The sequence below is a fragment of the Sapajus apella genome, unplaced genomic scaffold (genome assembly GCF_009761245.1).
Source record: "Sapajus apella isolate SASKATOON/1434 unplaced genomic scaffold, GSC_monkey_1.0 scaffold46, whole genome shotgun sequence".
NCBI lineage: Eukaryota > Metazoa > Chordata > Mammalia > Primates > Cebidae > Sapajus > Sapajus apella.
In genome coordinates, this window is record NW_022436986.1 from 2,160,939 (window position 1) to 2,186,936 (window position 25,998).

The following is a 25,998-nucleotide window of genomic DNA, read 5'->3' on the forward strand; positions in this document are numbered from 1 at the left end:
AGAGCAGGCTCCTGGTTGGTTCATTTCTGCATTCTACCCTCCTTCTGCACCTAGCACGGAGGAGATTCTGACTAAAGTTTGACCTTGGGGCATAAAATTTTGATTTCTTTATAGTGGAGAAGACATCCTGGTAAAACTCCCATTTGTCATTTGGAAAAGCTTTCACACAATGCATGACATTTGTTTCTCATAACACCCTTGAGGTAAATGTTATCAGGTTTACACCCACTACACAAATGAAGAAAGCAAGGCTTCTAGAAGTTAAGAAACTGCTTGCGTCAGCAAACTGACCACCAAAAGCTGGAGCTGAGACTCCCGGCCATGGCTTTCGGGCTTTATCTTTCTGCCCTGTAGCAGTCTCACTCCCCTAGGAAGACTTCGGTCCCCAGCACCCAGCAAGGGGCCTGGCTCTGGTGTGGGGGAGGGGTTTGAGGAACACCTCCCAGGCAGATCTCAGGTTTCTCTCTCTGCTCCTGCTTGTCCCTGAGTGCAGAGGGGCTGCTGGAGGCTGCCTGAGCCCTTCAGGGCTGGCACTTCCACCTCCATACCTGGAGGCCTGGCCCACAGCCTCCCCTCTGCTGTCATGTGGGGCTGCACATGCCCTGCTTGCTGCAGAGACTCGTGCCCCGTTTCTGGGGAAGGCAGGCCTGAGGCTTCTGTCCCCAGAAAGCCGGGGACAAGAGCCACAGTGTTAGGAAATGGAGCTCCTGGCCTTCCTCGCCAGTGCTCATAGGTTTGGGGTCCGATTTCAGTTAAAAAACACACCTACTTCTCTTTGAAGTCTGTGCTCTAAGTCAGGAGCACAGAGAAGGAAGGCGCCAGGCCAGCACTCTGCCATGGCTCATTCTCGCTCCCTCAGGAATCACCTTCACCACCATCCATTGCAGAAATGAATGGAGGCCGTGCCGCTGCTTTATTAAATATGAATGAGTTGCTGTCCACGGCCCCCACGCGGTCACTCGCCCACTCCATCTCTGGCAATTACTGAGTCGCACACACTGTGCCAACGGGCGCAGTGGTCCCTGCCTGCCCTTGCGCACTGACATCGCCCGGCAGGGGCAGGGCTCAGGTCTGCAGCTGCCCTACCCCCTGATGAAAAGCCACCTCTGGGCTCCTATGCTCCCGAAATGCTCAAAGGCTTAAGGACAGGACGGAAGGATTGTGGATTCTTGCTCTCTGAGCTTTGATTGGATATGGCCTGTGGCTTTGAGGCCCAAAGGCAAGGTCTCCTGGTGTGAATGACTTCTGAGTTCTGTCTGCACTCAGGCATTTTAGGTTTCAGGAGACTCAACTGGATCAAAGTGAAAAGCACATATAGGATGCGGGCTGTGGCTCATGCCTGTAATCCCAGCACTTTGGGGGTGCTGAGGCAGGAGGAATGCTTAAAGCCAGGAATTCGAAATCAGCCCGGACAACATAGCAAAACCCAAGTTTTAAAAAATTAGCTGGGTCGGGCATGGGGGCTCACGCCTGTAATCCCAGCACTTTGGGAGGTCAAGCCGGGCAGATCATGAGGTCAAGGTAGGCAGATCGAGACCAGCCTGGCTAATATGATGAAACCCTGTCTCTACTAAAAATACAAAAATTAGCTGGGCATAGTGGCGTGGACCTGTAGTCCCACCTGCTCGGGAGGCTGAGGCAGAAGAATTGCTTGAACTCAGGAGGCAGAGGTTGCAGTGAGCCGAGATCGAGCCACTGCACTCCAGCCTAGCGACAGAGCAAGACTCCTTTTCAAAAAAAATTAGCTGATAATATGTTAATTTGCAAGTAGGGAAAAAAATTATTTAAAAAACTAGCTGGGCTTGGTGATGAACACCTGTAGTCCTAGCTACTTGAGAGGCTGGGGCAAGAGGGTCGCTTGAACCCAGGAGTGCAAGGTGAGCTATGACTGTACCACTGGCAGCAGAGTCCTTGTTGGCCCTGTTCACTTCTGTGTCCCCCGTGCTGGGGACAGAGTAGATGCTCAATCAGTGTGTGCTGAATGAATGAATCAACGAGGTGGGAATTACTGACCATTGGGAACTGAAGAAGTTGACGTTAAATCACAGTTTGGAGTCAAATCCAGAGTGGAGATTCACCCACGACTCCACCTGCCAAGCCTGGGCACATCTCAAGGGCAGACTCTGCGGCTGCTGCTCCCTGCCCAGGGCAGAGCCCGATTCTGCAACACATCATTCTGCATGCACAGATTTGTTTTGACTCTGATGTAAGCGGGAGAGCCATCAAACGCCCCACAACCTGCTGCGGTACAGTCAAAGTTGTCAAAGGCAGTCCTCAAACTAGTAAAAACAAATGGGATCAAATTCCTTTTCTGAACTTAAAAAATTACTTTTATTTTAGGAACCAATAAAATTATGGCAAATATTTACAAATAATTATCTCACATAAAGGTTACATAAAATCAATTCTTCACAAGTAACAGCCACTCATGAAAAGACACACAGATATTGAAACTACGCCAACCTTATTGCATGTTTCTTCAACTAATCTAAAATAAAAGTGTTGCAGTCAACCATTTAACTTAAAAGGAAGCCACAAATTTCAGGTTTGACAAGGAAAAAAAAGTGAAAAAAATTAAACCAAAACCCCACCCCTGTGTTCTCCCAAATCCCACCCCTAGCCCTGCCCTCCTCCCCCAAAAAAGAAAAATATGTCCAACATCTTTGGCAAATTGGCACTGCTGTAATTACATTCAATTATTACACACAAAAGCAACACACGTCACTAAGAAAAAAAACCACCAATATTTCAAGTCAGTTATTTTCTACTAGAAAAAAAGAATACAAAACATACACATTTTTTAAGAAGCATTTTTTTTTTTCAATCTGTTGGAGACAGATCATCTCCCACTTTCAAAGGCAATTCAATTGTGGTTTTTGTTGTTGTTTTTTTTTTTTACTTTTTTTTTTTTTTTTTTTTTTTTACAAGTAAGCATCTATGCAGGCATCACAAACTTTGGCGGATACAGTAGATATGTATTTCTTTGATGCTGAAAGGTCGGTCCCTAAGACAAAGTCAAATGTCTCAAAGAATCAAAAGCAAAATCCATGTGTCTTCCTGGCAAAGGGTTCCATTTGCAATGTAATCTGCATTTCTAAAAATACTCAATGTCCAAGGCCACTAGAGGGTGAAAAACCAGGGCAGCATCTTCCAGCAGGAGTCAGGGCAAACCCAGAGCCAAAACTCCACCCTCAGCCCAACCCTGGAGGCCCAGGAGCTGGGGCTGAGAAGTGAGGCCCAGGCAATGCCAGGCCCTCACTGCCCAAAACCCTATGCTATGCTGGGGACTTGGGGCCAGGGGATGGGCCTGCCTCTTCCCAAGCCCTGGGACAGGATGCTGCCAGGTCTGCTCACCTTCTCTGACCAAAGTCAAGGAGAGCGGGCAAGAATCGGCATGGGGAGACTCAGTGCTGTTTCTGAGTTTCAAGTATGTCTGACGTGTAGGGGAGTGTGTGTGTGTGTGAGTGTGTGTGTGTGAGTGTGAGAGTGTGTGTGTGTACGTGCTCATGCATATTAGGAGGGGAAGGCCAGATTCTGAGGCCTGAACTTTTTGCAGAGTGTTTAAAATAGACTCAGGATTTATTTATTTTCTTTTTAGCTTTATAACAATTAATTGGCTATTGATTTGTTGGAATGTTCAACTCTCCCTTTCCTCAAATACAATAAAATAGTTTCATTAAAATGTATTCATGCTTGAAAAGAAGGGCACCATTAAATGGTTTCCTTTCTGTTCCACTCCAAGGGAAATGCACCGTTTGTAAATCAAAAATCCATCATCCAAAATCACTTGTTCTTAATGATGCTTTTGGAGAAGATGAGGGACATGGCCACAGGCATGGTGATTTTGGGGACAAGGGTGACCAGCGGCCATAGCCACAGGGGGCTGGGGGCTGGGTCAGAGCAGGTGAGGCTGGCATGGCCTCCTCCTGCCAGGGATCGGGGAGGGGGTACATGACTGTCAAGTCACCCCCACCCTGGGCCCCCTTTAGCCACCTGAAGCTGACAGGCGAGTGGGGTCCTGCCTCTGTCTGTCCTGCCACAGGCCAAGTACCCTACCTGAGACGACTCCTTTGAGGCTTCCCTGATTGTCCCTCAGTAGATATTAACAGGTAAGCAGCTGCATTTTCTCCTTGGGTTGCTCAGGGGTCTAAGATGTGGGAAGAAGAATTTCGGGACTTGCTGAATGGTGGCTACGTTTACCCGTCTTGGAGACAAGCTAAAGGGGACTCCTTGGATTGAAACTCTAGAATGGCAGGGACATGATTCTGAGGTCCCCTTCAATTCTGGGGTGCCCAAGAATGGAGCCTCAGTGCTGAGGAATTAGCAGAAAAGGAAGGACAGACTGGTGCCTGCCTGCTCCTCGCCGGCAGCTCATTTCAGAGAAGCTGCTGCCTCATCAGGGGAGCAGGCATCAAGGGGCTCACGGCCTGGCCTCTGCAGCGGCCCCTCAGGACCTGGCGCCACATGAGGTGCAGCCCAGCTGACAGTGGGGAAGTGCACATCAGCACTGTGGTTCCCTCATGAATATGCAAGAGGGAACCCTGAGGTTGGGGCAACAGGGGACAACAGGGGGCAAGGGGATGAAGGGGCTGCTGGGAGATGGGGCACGCTGTGGGCTAGGAGTCATGGCCTGACTGTCCAAATTTCCAATAATGCATTTTATTACCTTTTAAGAAATGGACTTGCCTCGGACCTCTCCGAGGCCAAAAGAACGAAAGAAACAGATTCCCCAGGAGGACTGGTGTGTGGCTGGGAACGATCAGCACAGCCTCTCAATGGGTGACAAGGCCAAGCCTGCAGGACTGGCGTCATAGTGGGGCACTGTGGAGCTGGTCTAGCCCAGAGCCCTGTGGGATCCACCCACGCCTGCCTGGGCTGGCCTGGCCAGGGGCTGGAGTTGCTCTCCGCCCTCCCGGGAAGCTGTATCTCAGACTCGTCATGTTTCTAGGTCTGTGTCAGCGTGCTTGGTTTGTTTTTAAGATTTGCTTCCCTGGCTTGGAGCTCAATTCTGGCTGAATATCTTGAGGAGGGGGTGGCAGGAGCCACTGGCTGCCAAGGCAGGGCAGTCGTTCTGGGGTGTGACTTCTGGTGAAGGGATTTCACCCCTCAGTGCACTGTGGCCACATCTGAGGCTCTTCCCTGCATATGTGAAAGGTGTCCAGGCAGCACTGTCCCCCACCCCCGGAAAACCCAGCAGCTCCCCCGTCTCCCATCCCAAGTGCCTCTGACCTTCCACCCAACTCCACCTTTGAAGCACAAGGTCTACAAGAGCCTGGGATGAGGCCTGGGAGATCGGCAGGCTCTGGGCGTGCCTTGCTGGACACCCTGAAGCACATCTCTCACCTCTGTGGGCTCCCATCTCCTTCAAATCTGTAACAAAGGACAGGAGGTAAATAAGAAAGGGGGACCTGACAGGCACTGGGGCTCACAGGCTGGTGGCCAGTGGGTCCAATTAGACCCATGGACATTTTTCTTTAGGCCGAGATAACATTTGACAGATTTTCATACTTGAATGCCACTCAGGGAGGCAGGCACACTTCTGGGCATCTCGGGCACCACTGCACCATACTGCCTGGTGCCCTGCCTGAGTGGCAAGGTTACCCCACCACATTCACCCAGGAAGCAATTCATTCAGGGGACTTGAGATTGTGATCTGTGTTTCCAGGGGCTGTGGACACCCGATGGCCCTGGCTTGGGTACTCCCACATACTGTCACAGCCAGGCCTGGAGCCTGTTCCAAAGTGGGAAGGCAAAGAAAGGGAAGTGAGGAGGCGGAACATGACCCTGGCACCTGGACGCCTGGTCAGGGCTGGACCTGTGTCTAGGCTGGATCCATGTCCAGAAATTATGGTGTGGCCTTGAACTGGCTCTGATCCCCACCGAGCCTCAGGGACAGCTGGGAAAGAGTCTGGATGAAACCTCAGAAGCACTGGTGTGGATTTGGTCAAAGACTCTGCAGGTTTCGATGTTCATAGGAAGCAAAGCCACCAACCTCCAGGCCCCTAGGTCAGGCCAGCCTCTGGGTCCCTGTTCTTTCTTGCCTTATTGTGGGTCTGGGGTGTTTCTAGGGAATGGGGGTGTGTCTTTAAACCATACACTCCCATGACAGGAGCACAACTCCATGGAGAGAGAATGGGGCCTGGAGATCTGAGAATTCACTTCACCTCCATCTTGCCATGTGAGCCCCAAATACCAATTTCCCTGTCTATAAAGTAGACATCATGCTCTTTGCCCTACAGGGTGGTCGAGGATTGCAAAGCACCGTACAATGTCAGTTACGGAAGGGCTAGCCCTAACTAAGGTGCCTGGGAAAGGGATGTTGGGTTTGATATATCATCAAATTGTTCTAGGTTGAAGCTAGTCTAATGGTATGAAAAATTTTCATAAAATCCACAATGTCATTTTCCAAAAGTCAGAGCTGGAACACAGGGCAGAAGGCCCATGGAGAAATGCCCCAGGCCTTCTGCCACACTGCTGGTGAGGCCCTGAACTTGTGTTTTCCATTCAGAATTCTCTGGCATCTACTCAACGGCTTATGTCCTTTGGAGCCATCCTCACCAAGCTCCCGGGCAGCTCGCCGGACCTCGAGGGAGCTGTGAGCTGGTGAGAGCGGGCGTGCATGTGTGAGAACATCCGTGTGCATCCGTGTGCGCTTGTGCTTCTGCCTGGCAGCCCAGGAACCAAGTGGTTGTCTCACAAATACAAAACCAATCTGAGGACCAGCAAAGCCTCAGGTGAGAGAGGAAAGGTATGGGGGAGCTCATTACAGGGCAACAAAAGGAACAGGATGGGGAGAGGGGACCGCCATAGGCTAGGTGGGCTTTGCTGAGGAAGGATGCTGTGTGCCTCAGGCAGCTGGTTCAGGGGAGGCTGACCTCCTCCCAACAGCCTAGAACCACAAGGAGGGCAGGATCTGAAGATGTGGGCGCACGTCATTCCAAGAGAGGGGTGGCAGGGGGCAGAGCCCCAAGATGCCTGTGCTGAAGACCTCTGACTCTACCACCTCCTGCTAAATGGAGGGAGACAGGGAGGGAGGTGCCAGGTAACATACCTTCTCCTACCTTACCTGACAGGTGGAGGCTGCAGCCAGCTCACCCTGGCTCCTGGAGGCGGGCTCTGGCCCCAGCTACCTCCCTTCTTTGCCCTTCTTGGGGAGGGGGTGGTGGTGGCTGTGCCTGCTTTGAGCCCACTGGGCTCCATCTCTGGGCTGGGTGATCGGGCTTCCTTGGCAGTTCTTAAAGACTGAGTGTCTAGGGCATGGGGCCCAGAACCCTCTCTCACTGCTCTTACCCTCAACTCTCCCCAGGAATAGGAGGTGTGGATAGACCAGCGTGACTGGGAACACCATGGATTAGAAGTCAGGAGCCTGAGCCCCGGCCCCGCCCCCACCAGTCACTGCTTGGGGACTCCACCTTTCTGAGCCTTAGTTTCTCTTCTGTTCCACCACCCAGCAAGGGGTTTGGGGAACAAACTACTTAGCAGTGGCCAGAGGAAGTCTGTTCTGTCTCCCTGCATGGTCCTGGCCTTCCCAAAGCTGGCCCTCAGTTTCCCACAAGGGAAGGTCTTTTTTCCAGGATCTTCTGATTCCCGCCCCTCCAGGTGTTCTTGTTTCCCACTTGGTCCAAACATTAGCGGGACTCAGGTTCCTACCTCCCTTTGCTTGCTTGCTTGAAAGTGGAGAGCCTGGCTCAGATGATCCTGTCACAGCCCCAGCTCCCTTGAGAGAGGAGGGGGAGGAGTGAGCTATGGGGTGGCCCTACAGGTGACCCTGCTGCACTGAGGCAGCCAAGGCTCAGAGAGGTGCAGGGTTTTGTCTGAGGTCCCACAGCAAAGACCTGTGGCCAGGACAAAACCTGCCTGGTCTGCTGATCCCAAGTCCAGCTCTCTCTGCCCTGGCTCTCTGCCATCTTGGTGACATGCAGACATGGGGGACACTGCTGCATAAGAAAATCAAGTCCTGTCTCATCACTGTAATTCAGCCCAGGTTTGGACAAGGGCTCTACCTGGCTGTTCTGAGTTGACAAGAGAGACTATGCAAGGAACTGAGACCCCAGGTAAAGAGATGGTGGCACCTGGCACCTCCATTTCAAAATCACTCCCAGGTCACACAGCAAGTCCTCACTGCTCTCCTGCCCCTCCTCCAGGAGGCCTTCCTCTGTCCCCTACATCTTCCTAGCTGGCTTCCTCTGACCACCCTAGCCCACCTTGAGTTCTCCAAGCCTCCTCTCTGAGTTCCTGTGGCCCTTGGCCATGGCCCTGACCCTTGCAGCCGCTTAGATCAACAGGTGGGCATGCATTGTGCGAAATTAGGCATCTGCCTCAGCCTCCATGCCCAGCTGCCTGCTAAACTCTGCGAAGACGGGAGGGTCTGCTCCGAAAGCACATTCAGAAGTCCTGGATGTAGGCTGTTTGTGATCTGGGTGCAGGGGAAAGTCCTCTGTGTTAATCGTTGTCTATATCACTGGAATAGACTTGCCCAGAATCCACTTGCTGGGGTCCTGGAGGGTGCGTGAAGTGTCCATGGCAGGTGTCCAAAGTGACCTGAACCTGGGCATGCCTCAGAAAGCATAGTTCCGGGGCTGAGGGAGTGGGGAGAGCCTCAGGCCCCTCCTTGGCTGGGATCAGATGGTCTCCCACATCCCATCCAGCCCTCACATTCGAAGTCCACAATGGAATCAATACCTCAGATGACATTCTGCTTCAGAACAGTAGCTGAGGAATCTCCCAGACAGTTTTCTTTGAGTTCTTTGATCTGGAAAAGAGCTGCTTGTACTGCATTGGTCCCAGAGAAATGGAGGCAGGAAGCCAGGACATCTCCCCAAAGTGTGCTTCTCTTGGAGAGGGGCCTCCGAGGGAGCCTGCAGCACAACCAGCCAGTGAGACTCCTCATGACGATATTAAAGAAGGAGGGATGAGCAGGAGGCTGGGGCCCAAGGGGGGCATCCTCCGTCTCAAGGACAGCTACGAGCTCACCTGCCAGGGTCGCCCAGGGCAGAGAGGATGCTCTGCCACAGGTCTAAGCTGTCTGGTGACACACCAAGAGTGCAAGATGCATCATGGGTGGAGTGGTCTTCTCAGCTGGACCTTCAGGCCCACAGAAAAGCAAGAAGGTATTTACATGGGTGCCGCGGAAGCAACAAAAGCAAGCTCTCCTTCCCAGGCCTGGGGTGGTTATGATGGATGGATAGTCAGACAGCTGGGGCACTGGCAGGCTGGGCTGGGGCTGCGGTCATTTGCAGAACAGTCTGTTGGTTTGCAGAGACCCAATGGCCACTGGGAGAATCTCATAGACTGGCTTTTAGAAATGGACAAGCATCCAGAATTCCAACGGCCCCACCATAGAGCCCCAGAGTCCCTGGAGGAAGAGGGGAAGTGGGGAGCTTCAGGCAAGTGGGGGTGCTGAGGGACAGTCTCATGCGTTCCTCTGGCTAGCTTCAGGAGGGCCGGGCAGCTGTCACCCTCAATGATATGTGCCATCAGTGTTTGGTGCCCGCCTGGCTCCAAGGGTCAGTGACGGTCATAGGCAGTGGCGGCTGCAGGTGGGGCAGCTCCTCGGGCGGCAGCACTGTAATAGTAGGGGGAGCCTGGAAGAGACGGGAGACAGCACTGAGGTCAGATCTGGGGTCCCCTTTCCACCAGTCTCCTCCACTCCTGTCCTTTCTTCCCCTCACCCAGTCCAGGCCACCATCCCCTCTCACCAATATCTCTGTCACAGTCTGTTCCCCAAATGACAAGTCTCATCAGGGCCACAACCTGCTATTTGAGGCTCCTCCCCATCTAGAGCTGGGGTCGGAGCCTGGGCCCTTGGGTCCGATCCTCCCAGCTCCCCGTCACATTTTCCTGGAACACAGTCTTGCCTGTGCATTTAGGCATTGCCCATCACTGCTTTCCCGCTATTATGGCAGAGTTGGGTAGTTGCAACAGAGACACTATGGCCTGCAAACCCTAAAATATTTACTCTCTGGCTCTTTACAGAAATCATTTGCCAACCCCTGACCTAGAAGATAAACCCATGAAAAGCATTCCCTTTGTTTGGCCTGCAGGTGCTCTGTGATCTAGCCCCAGCCAACCTCTCTAGATTCATTTCCCTCAGGGAAAGCCCCTCCTGCTCACACTCATATATCACGGTTAAGCTGAGCAAGACTCTTTGCAGCGGTCTCAGATACACATAATGCTGACAGATGAGCACATCCTCTGGGCCTGGACCTGCTAGGGCCTGTGCATGTATTATCTCATTTAATCCTATGGGGTAGGCACAGTTAGCTCATGCTAGCATACTCTCCTGCCTTGGTGCCTTTCCCCACAATTTGCTTCCAGCCTGGAACTCTTGGCTTGTGCCCTCACCCCTTTTCCCATCTGTTAAACTTCTATGCCTCTTTCAAATTTCAGAGCTCTGTCTCCTCCTCCGGAAAGCCCCCTGCCCTGAGCTCACACTCCCCTGTAGGCTATCCCTTTGCTATGATTATTTCTTTCTGCACTTCCCCCATCCCCGTACGGAGAGGTCCCAAAAGGCAGGAGCTGGGTTCTGCTCTTCTTGGGAGTCTGTCCCCTGTTCCAGCCTGGAGCTGTATGTGGCACATGCTCAGCTAGATTGAAGGTGCAACGAATCAACTTTGCTGAGTGAGAAAACAATAGTGAAGACAACCCCCTGCCCATTCATTCATTCACCACTCATTTCCTGACCCTGCTGGGGGCAGGGCTGGGCAATAATGGGGCAAACGCCAGCCTGACACAGGTTGATATTCAAAGCAAGAGGGGGATCCAGGCTCAGAAAGAAGCTCTGGAGAGTGTAAGATGGTTCTAGCAAATTGGTTTTCTGGAGGAAGTGGGGCTTAGAGGACATGGGGACTCAGGAATGTGTGTGAGAGAGGATGGGGTGCAGGCCCCTTTTGTGGCCTCAAGAAAGCAGAGTGAGGGCCCTCTGGCAGACGCTGGGCTCCTTGCATTGCGTCTGGCTGCTTTTTTTGACTGCACCCTTTGGCTGAGGCCTCCAGGAGCCCTGCTCTGTGCTAAGGCTCCCTCTCGGGGATGAGGGGACCTGGGAAGGCCCAGGGCCACCAGCAGATTCTCAGAACCACAGACTGAGGCTCTAGGCCAATCTCCTCCTTTTATAGGCGGGAGAACTAAGGTTTAGCAAGTCCAAGCCCAAAGTCATGGAGCCTCTCGGCACCGGGCCTGGCCGGGATCTAGGTTGTCTGCCCCAGCTCAGGACTCTTTCCACTACAGTACAGAGGGAGGCCCATGCATCTATACAGAAACAGGCTTATGCAAGCGAGCAGCTGGGGCTCCCCCAGCCTGTCTCTGACTACACGCCTGCTGGGATGTGACTCGAAAGCGTCTCTGCCCCCCACGTGAGGTGACTCACACTTATTCTGCACTCTCACCCAGTTCCAAGCCAAGTCCTGGCACTTCTCCCAGAGACAGGCTGTGCAGCCCACCTCCAAACATCCGAAATCTGAAATGCTCCAAAAGCGAAAACTTTCTGAGCACTGATAGGACACTCAAGGGAAATGCTCATTGGAGCGTTTGAATTTCAGATTTTCTGATTTGGGATCTCTGGTATAATGCAAATGTTTCAAAATCTGGAAAAATCCGACATGCTTCTGGTCCCAAGCATTTTGGATTAGGGGCAGTCAACCTGTGCCATAACTGAGTCCTGGAGTCTGCCAGGCACATTCTACCACTTCTTGGCTAGCAGACCTTGAACAAGTGACGTCACGCCCTGGGCCTCAGTGTTTTCATCTATAAGGGGGTGAAAAGGGGGCGGCTGCATGTACACCACGAGATAAGGTCATGAAGGAGCCGTGAAGATGGTTCCTTTTCTACAAAGTTTATATCACCTAACTCTTTTAGTTTCCAATCAGGTAGGAATGATTATTGTTCCCATTTTACAAATGAGGAGACTGAGGTGAAATAACTTGCCCAAGGTCACACAGCTAATATGTAATCAAGAGGGTGGGATTCAGGTTATACTTCGACATGCACTGCCTCCCCTCCCCATTCAACCCTGATGAGCTGATGTATTGCTCCCTCTCCCAGCAGCCCTCAATCCCCCCAGGGAGGCAAGATGGCAGTGGAGGAGCCGGTGCCTCGCTGTACGTTTCCAGATGGCAAGGACACCAGCCCCATGGCTAAGTATTCCCTGAGATGGGTTTTTTCTGCTGCCTCTTCTGTCACCTCACTGGCTGCAGTCCCAGCTCAGAAACCCTGCCAGCCTTCCTCTGTTCTCTCTTCTGTGGGATGGGGACAGCCACCCGTGGAGTGTCTGCAGAGCCTGCCTTTGTCCTGCCTGCAAGTGAGCCCAGGGAAGGCGGGCACGTATGCATGAGAGGGCATGGCATGAAGGCAGGGCAATCCCAGGGGCTGCCTACACACACCCCAAAGGGACAGGAAATGGAAGTAGAGGCTTCTCCTTGGAGGATCCCTGGCTCCACCCTCCAATCCCCCACCCCGGCCACCTCTCACCCTGGGTGCTGATCCACTCCCTCCTAGAGCCAGGCAAGACCCTCCAGCGGGCCTCGGTGTGAGAGCTTGCATTTACCGTGAAAAATGAAAACATCACCTCACAAAGCACTTTGTCTTCCTGGTGCCCATTAGACCTCCATGTAGAATAAACTTGTCCTTTCTTCTGTCATTTTTCCTCTCTAATTCACATTATCATCAATTTACTGCTTGACACAGTCATTCCGGGCTCCGCTTTCTCTCTAATCCCTTTATAGCGGCCACAGGCGCTCCCATTCTAATCCTAATTGACCGCGGCTGGCCTTTCTTCCTGCCGGGGGCCGACTGCAGCCCCCTTTCCAGCCTGCTGCCCCTTACAATGCTGAGTCACAGCTGCCCTGGCTGCAGGACATTCCCTCAAAGTCAAAGTGCCCCAGTCCTTCCACTGCATCCCATGGCGTCGCTGATCCTCGCCTCGGCCGTTCCCGTGAAGGAGGCTTCAGCCAGGCTGGCCAAGGTGTTGGCGTCACGTTCGCGGGTGTGTGAGAGTGGGAGTGGGGATGTGAGTGTGTGTCTGTGTGTGTGTGCATGTGCGTGTGTGAGTGTGCGTGTGTGCATGTGAGTGTGTGCATGTGTGTGAGCGTGTAAGTGTACACGTGTGTGTGCACCTGTGTGACCATGTGTGTGTGTGTGTGTGTGTGTGTGTAGGGTCTCACCTGTTCCACAAAGCCCACCAGTCTAGCAGGAGCACGAAGGGGCCTCAGGACAGGTTTTCATATGCTGGCGCCCTCCCTAGATGGCACGAATGACCCTTCTAGGTCTCCCTGCCCTGGGTCATTCCCTCAGGCCATGCTGAAGACACGATTGGGCAGGGCGGGAAGGGAGAGGTGACAGGCCTGGAGCTATTTGCAAGGCTGTGGGTTGGGGAGCCAGCAATCTCATCCATCTTCAAGAAAGTGGGATCACATTTCCACTGCCCTGCGCATCTCAAGAGGGCACGCATGCAGCTCCTGTTGGAATGAGGCTGCAGGGACCACTATCCTCAGTTTACACCCAAGGCAACTGAGGCCCAGCCCTGACTAGGCTCCTCCAGGTTATAGACTTTGGCAGCGCAGGGACCATTTCTCATGTCTGTTGCAGCCCAATATCATTTGCGCTTTTCCTGTGTTTGTACAGATACTGCAGTAGGAGGCCTGCCTCTTTGAGCCAGAAGTCAGAACTCATCTTCCCAGTTTCCCTTGCTACTAGGGCACAGGTGTGTTATGTGGTCTCTGCTAATTAGACTTTCTTGTATATGACCTTGATTGAGAAGGGAGTCACTTGAAGCAGTGGCCTGGGGGACTCCACCTGTTGGAAATGGGTGGCAAAGGCATCCAGCTTTGGCTGGGCGCAAGGCAGAGCTTCTGGGGCCTGGTCCCGAGCACCCTGGGTAAGGTTACAGTGGAGGAGAGCTGCAGGCTGGGTGCTGGCTAGCAGCAGGGCTGCTGATGCTAGTGCAGCTCTGACTGCGTGGTGGGTGTTGTCCTGGCTGTGTCCCACGCCTACCTCTTTTGGGTCCTCCTGGAGATTCTAGGAGTCCCAAATATCCCTTAATAAATCCGTTTTCTGGTTAAGCTGGTCAGAGTGGATTCTGTTGTTTGCAACTGAAAGTCTGACAGATACAGACAGTAACCTGCTTTCGAAGCCATACCAGAGCCATTCTCATCACTCACACATAGGTCTGACTATTCAGGACCCCCAAGGCCTGTTTCTACAGAGGGGTGAGTCCTCTTTTCCTGGCGTCGGTGTTCAAAGTGCACATCAGTCAGGGAGAGTAGAGTACCACATCACATACCGGTTCCAAAAATAGAATCTGGCATCAAGGTGACCTGAATTTAAGTCCTCCTTCTGCCACCTGAATGCTGTGTGATCTCAGGTGAATTAGTTCACCTTTCTGAGCCTCACTGTCTTCTTCCATATAAGAGAGATAATAATATGTGCTCTGTACGGTTGCTGAGAGAACAAAACCAGATAACCCACATGAAGAGAGTTTTGGGTGCCTGGTACAATTAGCAAGTGCTTATGTAGATGCATGGAGTTTTGCTTCCTCTTCCTCCTCTCCACACTGTCTCTGGCCACCTAAAGGTACTGAGCACCTCCCAGCACAGACACCCCTGCCGGAGGCTCCCACCCGCAGCCTGTGAGCTCCCTGGGACAGAGCATGCATCTTTTCCACACAGGCACACAGCCCAGGCCTAACAATCGGAGCTGTGAACTAGATTCACTCCAGCTTGAGCAGCAAAAGCCTCGATGCGGTCTGATCCCGCTCCCTCCCTCCCTGCCTCGTCCCCTCACACACCTTGCTGCCTACACAGTTAGGTCCAGACTCCCCAGCCTGGCCTTCAAGGGCCCCGCTCTGTGCGCACTGCACAGATCGCCCCACCTCCTACACCAAGCCTTTGCCACAAATGCCTGCACCATTTCTTCCAGTTTCTCTGCTTCTTAAAAACCCAGGCAAACAAATGAGACCACTGTCAACCTCTAGGACACCTTGTAAAATGAGAAAAAGTGTCCCTTTGAGCAGATGCAACCCCATGCCAGGGCTCAGGGCTTTGTGCCATGCATGGGCTGGGGTTCAGTTTCCACTTGTCCCCTTGGGCAGTGCACAGTCATGTGTGGCAGCCCTGGGCCAGCATGGCCTCCTTGGGGTCACCTCTCCATCAGAAGGAACCTTTCCCACAGGCCAATGTCCAGGTCTCCTTTGTGTCATATCCCCTGGGGTCTCCCAGCAGGACTGGGATCAGGGCTCTGCCTGAGGCAGGTTTCCTGGGAAGGACTCCCAGGTTTGGGCCTCAAGACCCATTTCCCTTCCCCCACCCCTGCTAGAAGACACTGGTTCAGGGAGCCCACAGCCAGCCCATGTCTCCTGCTTCCTGAGACAGACATCTGGGTCAACTCGAAGAGTCCACTTAAGAAAAAACATTAGGTAAGTGGATATCCTGGTTCGATACTTAGAAATGATTTTGACCAAAACCAAAAAAGGAGTCTGAGAAGAGATCAATCTGCAGATTCTGCCCCTCTGGGAGACCACAGATAATAAGAACCTAGGAGTCTTCTGCAAGGCATGAAATCTCCCTGCACAGGGACGTGGGCACTAATGGGCATTGTTTCTTATTTAATCCCCAAGTTACACATGACACACCAAGATGCTTTGGACAGCCCAAGGCCCCAAATGCACGGAATGGTAGTAGCAAGAGAGAAGTGGTTTCTATACTATGTGTCTGTCCTAACCACCAAATCAGGTTTAGGAAGAGGTCAAGGCTGAGATTACATGGCCTCTTTCACAGACCTATGGCTTGGCAACTTGAGTTTGAAGATACCAGGTTATGGCTTTTCTGATGAAGCCTATGTTTCTCAGTCCTAAATAATTAAGGATTCAGGGAATTAAAAGGTTCTTCCTTAAGGAGGCCTTGTTAAGCTGGACAGATAAACCTGGGTGGTCTCAGAGGGCCCTTCCGTGTCTGACCTTTTACTGCTCTAAGTGGAAAATTCTTAGCTGACTGCTGAGGGAGGGCTCCATGTTGCTGCCTGCAGGCTGATTGGCTGGCTCCACCTCCCAGATGGTGAGTGACAATCTTTGGGCCCACACCTCTGCTTCATGTCCCAGAACCTTTAGCTCCAACTGGCACTTACTAGCTGGTTTCACGTAAGGTCATGCCAACAAAGCAGAAGGCTCCTCTTGGCTTTTTGAGGGCTGAGTTAGCTCTGCATGGTCTTTGCAGTGGCCCAGATATCTTCATAACGTTCACAGATCAGGCTGACACCAGTCACAGACAATCTGCCAATCTGAGGCATGGGCAGAGGGTGGGCACTTCCTGAGCCCTAAATGGCATGCCTTGTCAGATCTCCAGCTGCAGGCAACCAGGTTCCAATGGAGCTGGCTCTGGTGATGTCCATGCAGACATCACTAATCAATCACTGGGAATCAGGGTCTTTGTCAAGATGGTCTCCAGGCAGCCACTACCAATCAATTCAAGTTGGTATCTTTACTAACACTTATTTAGAGAGTCCTCACCTGAATATCTCATGATTCTTAAGAAATACAAGTTACTCACAGGTAGGCACTTTTCCTACCTTTGTCTTTCTCCTCCAATGCCCTTTTTTCCCTCTGTTTCCTTCTGCACCATTTTCCCTGACCCACCAAAACATCTTGGGAGGGAGGAGGGCATGGGCAGGGCTGGAGCAGTGTTTACTGCCCTAAGGCCCCCATGGAAACACCTATACTTCAAACTACCCACTCCACCTCAGTGACCAGACCTCAGGATATCAAGGGACCCAAGCCCAATGAGGAGGCCTGGATGGGGTAGCCGATGGCCCAGGGGCCCCACAGGGCCTCCGCCAGTACTCACCAAGCAGCCCCGGGTTGGGGAACCTCCAGGAATCGTTGTACGAGGAATACTGAGGGTGGCTGTAGGGACTCCCGGAAAACTCACTCCCTGCGTTTGGTGGGTGGAGAGAGAAACAGGAACCAAATGTCAAATCCAGTTCAGAAAAGGCCCTGGGCCCCAGCCAGCCTGGTTGCCAATGGCATTTGCCTCTTCTGTGAGCTGCAGGCGCTTTTGTAACCAACAAACGCAGGTCAAGTCCACATCCTTACTGAGTAGGCAGCCGTCACTGGCATTGACTGTCTTTCCCCTCCTTATCAGTGGGAATGGACAGCAGACTCTCACATGTGTACCGCGGAACTCCTATGTCACTTCGTAGCCCCAGGTGCCAGGTGTTTCTTGGGGCCTTTTTTTTATACATGAGAAGGCTGATGCCCAGGGTGTCTGACAAAGTGGTCTTGATGTACCTTGCCAAGTTCAAGGCTGCAGACTGCTTGGTTCTCATCCCTGACTGAAGCCACTCCAGGATCCCAGGATGGACTAAGTTCTACTCCCCACCTGCTCCCTGAGTGGCTCTGGGCAGAGAAACCAAAGGTAACGTCAACCCCAGCCTGGCCCTCTGGGCTGTGAAGACAGAGCTGGCTGTCCCTGGGGCCTCAGTCTCATCAGGGAGATGAGAAATAAACCCAGGCTCTCTGCCTGGAGGAGGCCGACAGAACTGTGCTGAAATGAAGGACAAGACAAAGGGCTAGGGGATCACAGAACAGGCAGTGTTTGGGGCCTTCTGGGTACTGGGGAGGGGGCAGCTGTTGGCAGCTGTGGGTGTGCTTGGGCAGGAGCTGTGAAGTATGCCAGGGTGGGAAGAGCACAGTGTGTGGCATGGTGGGATCTGGGCATGGTTCACCCTGGCCCAGGTGTTCAGGGAGCAGTGATGCCCGCCTCTGGCACTTCCCTGGTGATCATGGGGCAGTGACGCCCACCTCTGGCACTTCCCTGGTGATCATGGGGCAGTGACGTCCACCTCTGGCACTTCCCTGGTGATCATGGGGCAGTGATGCCCGCCTCTGGCCCTTCTCTGGTGATCATGGGGCAGTGATGCCTGCCTCTGGCCCTTCCCTGGTGATCATGGGGCAGTGACGCCCACCTCTGGTACTTCCCTGGTGATCATGGGGCAGTGATGCCTGCCTCTGGCCCTTCCCTGGTGATCATGAGGTAGTGATGCCTGCCTCTGGCACTTCCCTGATCATGGGGCAGTGATGCCCACCTCTGGCGATCACGGGGCAGTGATGCCCGCCTCTGGCCCTTCTCTGGTGATCATGGGGCAGTGATGCCTGCCTCTGGCCCTTCCCTGGTGATCATGGGGCAGTGATGCCCACCTCTGGCACTTCCCTGGGCTCTGGCTGCCAGTCCCAGGAGAGCCTCTTTACCATTGACTAGGTCACCAGGAGGAGAGTTCACAATTCTGTTGTCTTGTTGCCAGCAGGGCCTGCCTGTCTTCACCCATGGCTAGTGGCTCCCAGAGAGGAGGCTTCAGCCTGGACTTATCGCCGGGTGCCCAGTGCCCAGCAGAGTGTGTTCAGTAGAGGCCCTGGAAAGGGGTATGGAAAGCTGGCTGCTACTGGGTACAGAGCAGGGGGGCCTTTCCCTGCTGGAGGTAACAGGAGTTACACAGCCCCATAAGCCCACCTGAAGCCCAAGCCACCTCCACAATTCCCCACAAGGATATCTACAAAGGGCTGAAGGGTGAGAGACTCAGGAAGGGGCCAGCCAGAACCTGAGACCAAGAGCCTGCTCTCTCCCCTGCAACCCAAGCCCAGGGGTGGGTCCCTGGGGCTCTGCCAGGTAGGGCAGGAATAATGAGGCAGGACTGAGGGACCAGCGGCTCCTTCCCCCAGGTCTAGCTGGCCTCCCCCGTACCTCGCAACCACAGGCAGAGCATGTATACATACACACACACACGCAAACACACACACACACACACACACACACACACACACACACACACTCCTCCTTGGGCCTCTCTGGGGGCCATTCCCAGCCTGACAGGCTGAGTCTTCCAATTCTCTGTTTTTTATGCCTCAGTGGTCAGGGTGTCAGGTTCCGGCATGTAGAAGGAGAGCCTGGTGACAGTGGGCCCCAGCCGCCCGGCCCGGCATATCCATCAGCGCCACGGAGCCTCCTCCTTCTCTGGGGCTGGTGGGGGAGCAGGGAGACAGCACAGCCTGGAGGACAGGGACAGCACCCTCCCCCCAGGGCTCCAGGCACCCGTGGAGCTGCCCTATCAGAGGCACTTCTTGACAGTGCTGAGCTCAGGGCATTGGGCTACGTGGCAAAGGCCACCTCTGCATTTCTGTTTAGCAACATCATCTCTGCTGCCTGGCCCAGCTCTAAGGCCACTTCTTCCAGGAAGCCTCCCAGATCTCCAGCCCCACAAAGTGCAAGTCTTAGGTCCATCTGGCTGGAGTTGGTTCATATGGACATGTTATCCATCCCCAAATTGGCACTGGCTCCTGCAAAGGGCCATAAACAGCTTCCAACTCCTTTAGAGGATGCACCTAAGTCAGTATCACCCAGCATCCTTGACCATGTCCCCACCTTCCTAGCCTTACAGTGGTGAGTGTAGAGGTCCTTGGATACCTCTTCCTCTGGAAGCCCTTCTCCCACACCTCCTCAGCCAGCCCCAGTCTCCTGTGAGGTTCCATGGCACTGGCTTTGCTCTGACCTGCATGGGAGACCGCTGTGCCTGGGTGTGCCTGGCCCTGCAGGTCCGTTGGATTCCTCTCTGTACCTGTGTGCCACCCTCACCCCAGCTTGATGCCTGGTCCACAGCAGACGATGGGTATCTGAATAATCCCCGGCTGCTCGCTAGCTTTCTGTAGCACAGGAAGTCTTCCCTGATCACTGAATTTACAAGGGAAACTCCTTCCATCCATCTCTCTTTCCTGCTTTCTTTTCTCCATAGAGCTGATCACAATCCAACCTGTCTTGTTTATCCTGCTCATATTACCATAATCTACCTCTTCCACTAGGACGTAAGCTCCCTGGGGGCAGTTTTGTCTGTTCGTGTCTTGATCTAGCCTCTAGCACAAGGCCTGGCATCTAGTAGGCACAGATAATTATTTGTTGAATGAACGAACAAACGAATGAACAAATGAACAAACAAATGAGACTTCTAGGTCAACCAGGCACACACTTCCGGAGCAGACTCTCTTACTCAGGCAGCAGCTCTCGCTGCTTCATTTATTAGTTCCCATAGCCAGGGGTGCGTTGGACACCTGCTATTTGCCAGGATCCAAACCAATTTCTCCTATTTCATTGCCCACCATGCCATTCTACCCCTTGGTGGGAGAACTGAGCCCAGCAGGGACCGGCTTGCCTGGCATGCTAAGAGTGGTAGTGTGGTGGGCAGCCCCACATGGGGCCCTTGCCCAGTGAGACCTGTACACTCCGGGTAAGGGGCATCTGACTGTGTACAGGCCATGAGGCTGACCTAGAGACTGGTTTACCCACCTGCTGGGGACCCTGGGATTGCATGTGAGTATCTGAGGAGCCACACAGGAAGCTGCCTGAATGTAGGGAGCCCTCACCCCATGAGATATGGAGAAGCCAGGTCCTGAGTCACCAGTCCAGAGGAGGACTCGGGACACACTGGGAACACTTTCTGGGAGTAGAAGGGACCACATGAACCAGGCCTTGAAGGGTGGGTAGGACTTTGATGGCAGAGAGAGGCAGGCATTCCAAGCATAAGCAAAGATCTGGCAGTGGGGTTGAGCAGAAGCGGCCCCTGATGGTCAGGTCTTCCGTGAGGCCCCAGCAGAGATCGCTGCAGGGCAGAGCAGGCGCGGGGCAGGAGTGTAATATTTTTCTCCCATTAGGGCTGGGATCAGCCAAGGCTTCAGACTGGTGCCTGCCAGAATCTGGACAGGCTGGAGGAGGACAGCCTGCAGTCAGCGCCCCCCTCCCCAGGTGGCTACAACCACAGTCTAAGCAAGAAGGACAGGACTTGGAAGATGACACAGCAGTGGCATCCTCAGGCACAAAATGATGTTCCTCATGGGCAGGAAGGACGTTCTTGGGGAGGGAAATGAAAGCTGCTGCTTCTATCTTTTGTTGGGGCCTCCAGAGGTGCAGCCAGCAGGCCCAGGACAAAGATCCCACAATGAACCCCTTTCAGATAAACATGCCCAGCACAAGGGACACCACGGACCCTTCTAACTGACCCATGCTTTTGACATCTCTCAGAAATACTAAACCCTGGAATTGGGAAACTTTTCTTTCTGAATCCATCATAGTTTTCTATGAATACATAAAAAAGTGGCTGTGAGTCCCGGAGGGTGCCAGCTTACGCTGGGGTGGCTGTCACTCAGTGCGCAGTGATACCCGCAACTGCGAGACACCAAGCACATGACCCTCCTCAGAGATGGCTCCTTGTGCTTTCTGGAGTTGGTCACATGGAAACCCCTAAGACTCTTTCAACAACAAAACACGTGCTTCCATCTTCTCCATCGGCAGTCCCCAGGAGCAAGCAGTGCTCGGCAGAAAACAGTACTGGACCCAAAGCCTTGTGAGACCAGCCCTGGAGTCGGCTCTGTAAACTGGGCCCCAAAATGGTGCTGTGGGGGCAGAAGGCAGGGGGGCATATGGTGGGCACAGGCATTGCTGCAGCGGGGCTGAGAGCACACTCTGCCGTCGCCCCCTCTGCTCACTGGTTTTGTGGCCTTGGGCAAGTGATTGAACCTTCCAGGCAGAGCCTCCTCATCTTGAATATGGGCTGAATAAAAGCACCTACATCATAGGACTGGCAAGAAGTAAGTGAAAGAATGTTACTGGAAGAACAAAACTACCTTTTCCCCAGGCCGAGGAGACTGGGGATGCTGGGGAGGATGGAAGAAGAAAGAACCTCCTCTGAAAACTGACAGAGGCCCTAAACATAATTTTGTAGCTTTTGGTGGGGCTGGAGGTAGAACATTGAAGAAGTGGGATGTCCAAGTTTGCGTTTTCAGTTGTCTGTTGGGTGGTTAACCTACCCTCTGCTGTTTCTGTGCATTCACACTCAAATGCCTTGGATGGCCGGGTGGGCGTTTTCTCCCCACATGCAAATCAGAGGAAGTAGCCAGCGGGGTTGAGGTGAAAGAAAGTGGTTGAAGAATGTCCTGAGGAGCCTGAGCCTGAGGTGAATGTGGGAAAGTGAGCCTCCACCTGGAAATGGGGCAGAAATCTTAAGGAGAACATAGGATTTTCCCACTAGGTGGCAAATGAGGATTTGAATCAATTTTATCTTGATTTTTGCTCCTGTTGCCCAGGCTGGAGTACAGTGGCATGATCTCAACTCACCGCAACCTCCATTCCCCAGGTTCAAGCAATTCTCCTGCCTCAGCCTTCTGAGTAGCTGGGATCACAGGCGTGCCCAGCTAATTTTTGTATTTTTAGTAGAGACAGGGTTTCTCCATGTTGGTCAGGCTGGTCTCGAACTCCTGACCTTAGGTGACCTGCCTAAAGTGCTGAGATTACAGGGATGAGCCACCATGCCCAGCCAATCTTATCTTAATTTCAAGGAGCTGGGTGATGCTGGCCAGCTGCTGGGATTGTTGGAATTAGAGGAAGTTGTGGTGGGGCCAGAGGACGCAACTGCATGAGCTAAGGCAGGGAGAGTGCGGCAGGCAGATGGCCCATGACGGGATTCCAGGGCACATGGGCTGATCCCCCTTCTCCAGCTGCTGTTGACAGAACTGAGAACAGAGGGCTTGTCCCCTTCAGGTCATGTTCCGAGCTACACCCAAAGCGTCCTCTGCTCTCTGCTCTTGCCCAGAGCTGCCCACACTGGAGGAGAAGACAGAAAATGGCCTTTGAAATCACAAAGACCCAAGTTCCAGACCAGGCTCTGCCTCTTCCAAGCTGTGTGGCTTTGGGCACATGCATTCACCTATTGAGTCTCAGTTTCCTCATCTATCAAATGGAGGGAAGGAAAATCCCTACTCCTTAAGCTTATGGAGAAGATCAAATGACTTCATGTTTGCAGATGCTCTTTGCAAACCCCTGTGTCGTGGGGACTTGGTACCTTCTCTCATTGATTGGAGAGAGAATAAACTCAGAAATTCCACCCCTACCCAAGCCCTCTGATCCTAGCTCCTCCTGCTGCCCCAGCACCTTTTGATCCTGGGCAGGTGGGAAGAGAAAACCTAGTGACGGAAAGAAAAACAGAGCTGTGGAAATGTCAGAACAGGAAGGGATCAGTGAGATTGACATGCTCAACACGCCCTTGTGTCGCAGATTGGGAAACTGAGGCTCAGAAAGGAGAAGGGACTTGGCAGGGGCTGGGCACAGGCAGTCCCTCGGAGGCAGGGAAGACAGGAGGGGAGGGTTGCGTGGGAACTGTCTGGATGGTGGCCATCGGAGAAAGAAAATGACAGCGAGACTAGAAACAGAACGCTAGCAGGCAAGGAGCAGCTCCACGGCCATGGCGCCTCATCCTCACTGTAACCCTGGGGAGGAGGACGCAGAGCAGAGGAGTCCAGGCTGGAACAGAAGGAACGTGGCTTCCCACTGGACATCTCAAGGCTGATAGTCACTCCCTACATTCGGCCTAACCCTGAGCAATGCACTTCTTCCACTCTTCACACAACAAATTTGTCTTATGTTGAACCTCACCAACCTGTGCCATCACTCACAGTCAGAGATGGTCAGGCCTGGGATGAACCTTTCCATCCCCAGGGTCTTCTAGCCAGTCAGGAACAGAGCAGGGCTGGTATTCCCAGGCCCCAGGGCTCCCACCATCCCAAGGAACACCTTGTTAAGTTGGGTCAGCAGGGGAGAGGGAAATCTTCTCATCACATACTTCTTCACCCTGATTCATTTGAAACTTTTCAAACATACAGCAAAGTTGAAAGAATGTTATAGTGAACACCTGTGTAGCCACCATCTAATTCTACCATCAATATTCTCGTATGCTTGCTTGTCGTATGTACCTCCATCCCTCTAGCCTTTCCTTCATCTTAATTTGTATTTCATTTCCAAGTAAATGCAAATATTGGTACATTTTCCCTTAAGTAATTCAGCATGCATTTGATTAACTGAAGTTCCTTATTTGTGTTATGTGTCAAATTTTTCTTTTTGGTGCCCCAAAGAAAAATTAATACTGGGACAAAGAATCTCTCAGCAAAGCAATTCTTTTTACTTCCTGCAGAAAGGGTACCCCCATTAGCAATTTTGCCACGAGAGTACAACGAACAAAGGAAAGCAGACATATTTATTTCTTATGCATTTGGGGTTGTCCTTATTGCTGTGTCTGATCTTTGTTGGCTGGAGTCAGATCTCACAATCCAAACTAAAACTTGATTGGCTAATAACTTGAAACTTTTCTAAACAGATAAAAGCAATGGAGAGCAAAAACAGGAAGTCCAAATAAGGAAGGGGCATAGGCTGTGAGCTGGGACACGCCTGTGAGTATGTCCAGCACAGATATCTTGGTTAAAGTGCAAGGACATAGAATGTACTATGTGCCTGTAAGCAAGTCCAACAGCTACACAGGACAGGGCTTAACAAAGAGCTGCTAGCAAAAAGCAAGAAGGCTTTTGAAGAAAGTGTTTAAAACAAACTATTATTTCTAACACTTATGAGTTTTTCTTAAATAACAAAGGAAACTTTGAAGAGGAACTTTTCCACGTCCCACAACTTGTTTACCAGTTTTTCCATTTTTTCTCTGGATATAAAATTTACATATAATGAAATGCACAAATCTTAAATGTGCTTTGCTGTGTTTTTACAAATGCATAGACCTGTGTGACCCAAATCCCTACCAAGATATATTAACAGAATGTTATCATCAGCACAGAGAGAAAGTTCTCTCATATTGAAGAAGAGGGCCTTCTTGACCAAAGAAGAACCCAGCTAACTAGAGATGTAACTGAGTCATCCCTCCATGAACATAGAGCTCTGAGGTTAGCAATTGCCAGCCCCAAACCCTGATGGGTGAAAGGGCCCCCGACCTACAAATTCAGTCTCTCCAAAGCCGTTGAACAGAACAAAGCCAGAGGAATGTATGTTCCTTCCTCAGAGATGCAGAGAGAAAGCAGAGCCTTAAGAAATTTCAGATACATCGTGGGTCTCCCCAAAACAGTACTGGCTTCTAAATATAGAAGACCTGACTGTAAAAAACCAGTGCACTAACCAGAGAACACTGATTAAAATAAACAAGTTTTAAAAGGGGTTATGATAAATGCACGTAATGCAGCCATCCTGCGGATCCCAGAGGCAGAAACATCACCAGATTCAGAGATGTTTTCAGTTTTCCCTTCGCTCAAAGCTCAGGGATGGTAAGAAAGTCAAAGTTTCCTAAAATTCTCAGAAGTGACAGGTAAACGGGCTCAGTGTAGCTCTTAATTAACCCAAAACGACACCTGCCAGATGACGGGGATTTGCAGAGCGCACTGGGGGCCGACCCCGTCTGCAGATGGTGGGCTCCCACCTCTGCTCCAGACCTTGGCCGGCTGCAATTAACATACGGAAAGTCTTTCAAAGTGACTTCGTGGCCAAGTTCTGTTTCTGAAGGATTCAAACTGGGCTTTGAGAGAAAATCTTTGCAGAGGAGGAGGAAGAAACAATTTGAAAAGAATCGGGAGGTTTCTTCAGCAACTCTCCATGACTTCACAGAACTGCATGAAGTGCACGGTGGCTCAGGGATGGGTGGGTAACCAGGATGCTGTGAGACAAAACTGCTGACGACTAGCATGAGCGCAGGCACCGCCCCGCACATAGGCACAGCCAGTCTTTCTTACATACACAGGGAGAGACTCTCCGATATACATGTACATATGCATATAATGTACACGTGTATGTGCACATCATATGTATATGATATACAGAATGTATGTTGGATGCGTATACACACACACACACACACACACACACACACTGGATTCTGGAGCTATGTCAAAGCCTTTCAGAGTGACCTTGAACAAGTCATTTCTCACCAAGTCTCAGTTTTCTCACCTGTGAAAGAGGTGCGTTTGGAAGAAATTGAAATGAGTGACCTCCCAGGGCTTTCAGCCCTTGGAAGCTGTCTTCAGTCCACCCACGCGAGCCTCACCCCATCGCAGGCCAAGGCTTCTCGCCATCCCTCTCACCACAGCAAGACCTTCCTAGGCTCCCAACAGGGAGATGAAAACCTGAGCTCAGTAAAGGTCATCCCCGTCAG

The 25,998-nt window shown here is 52.2% G+C and overlaps 1 protein-coding gene across 5 annotated transcripts in view; it reads right to left on the reverse strand.

The window, feature by feature from the left end:
* Positions 1-2,312: 2,312 nt before the first annotated feature.
* The window catches only part of PAX5 (paired box 5), a 196,011-nt gene continuing 172,325 nt past the window's right edge, over positions 2,313-25,998 (reverse strand). For all 5 annotated transcript variants that reach the window (XM_032240086.1, XM_032240082.1, XM_032240085.1 and 2 more), the window contains 2 exons: positions 16,830-16,916; positions 2,313-9,584 (listed from right to left, as the gene is read on the reverse strand). In XM_032240086.1, coding sequence (XP_032095977.1) covers positions 9,508-9,584; positions 16,830-16,916 — 164 coding nt within the window. In that variant the 3' untranslated portion in view covers positions 2,313-9,507. The remainder of the gene's footprint in view (positions 9,585-16,829; positions 16,917-25,998) is intronic.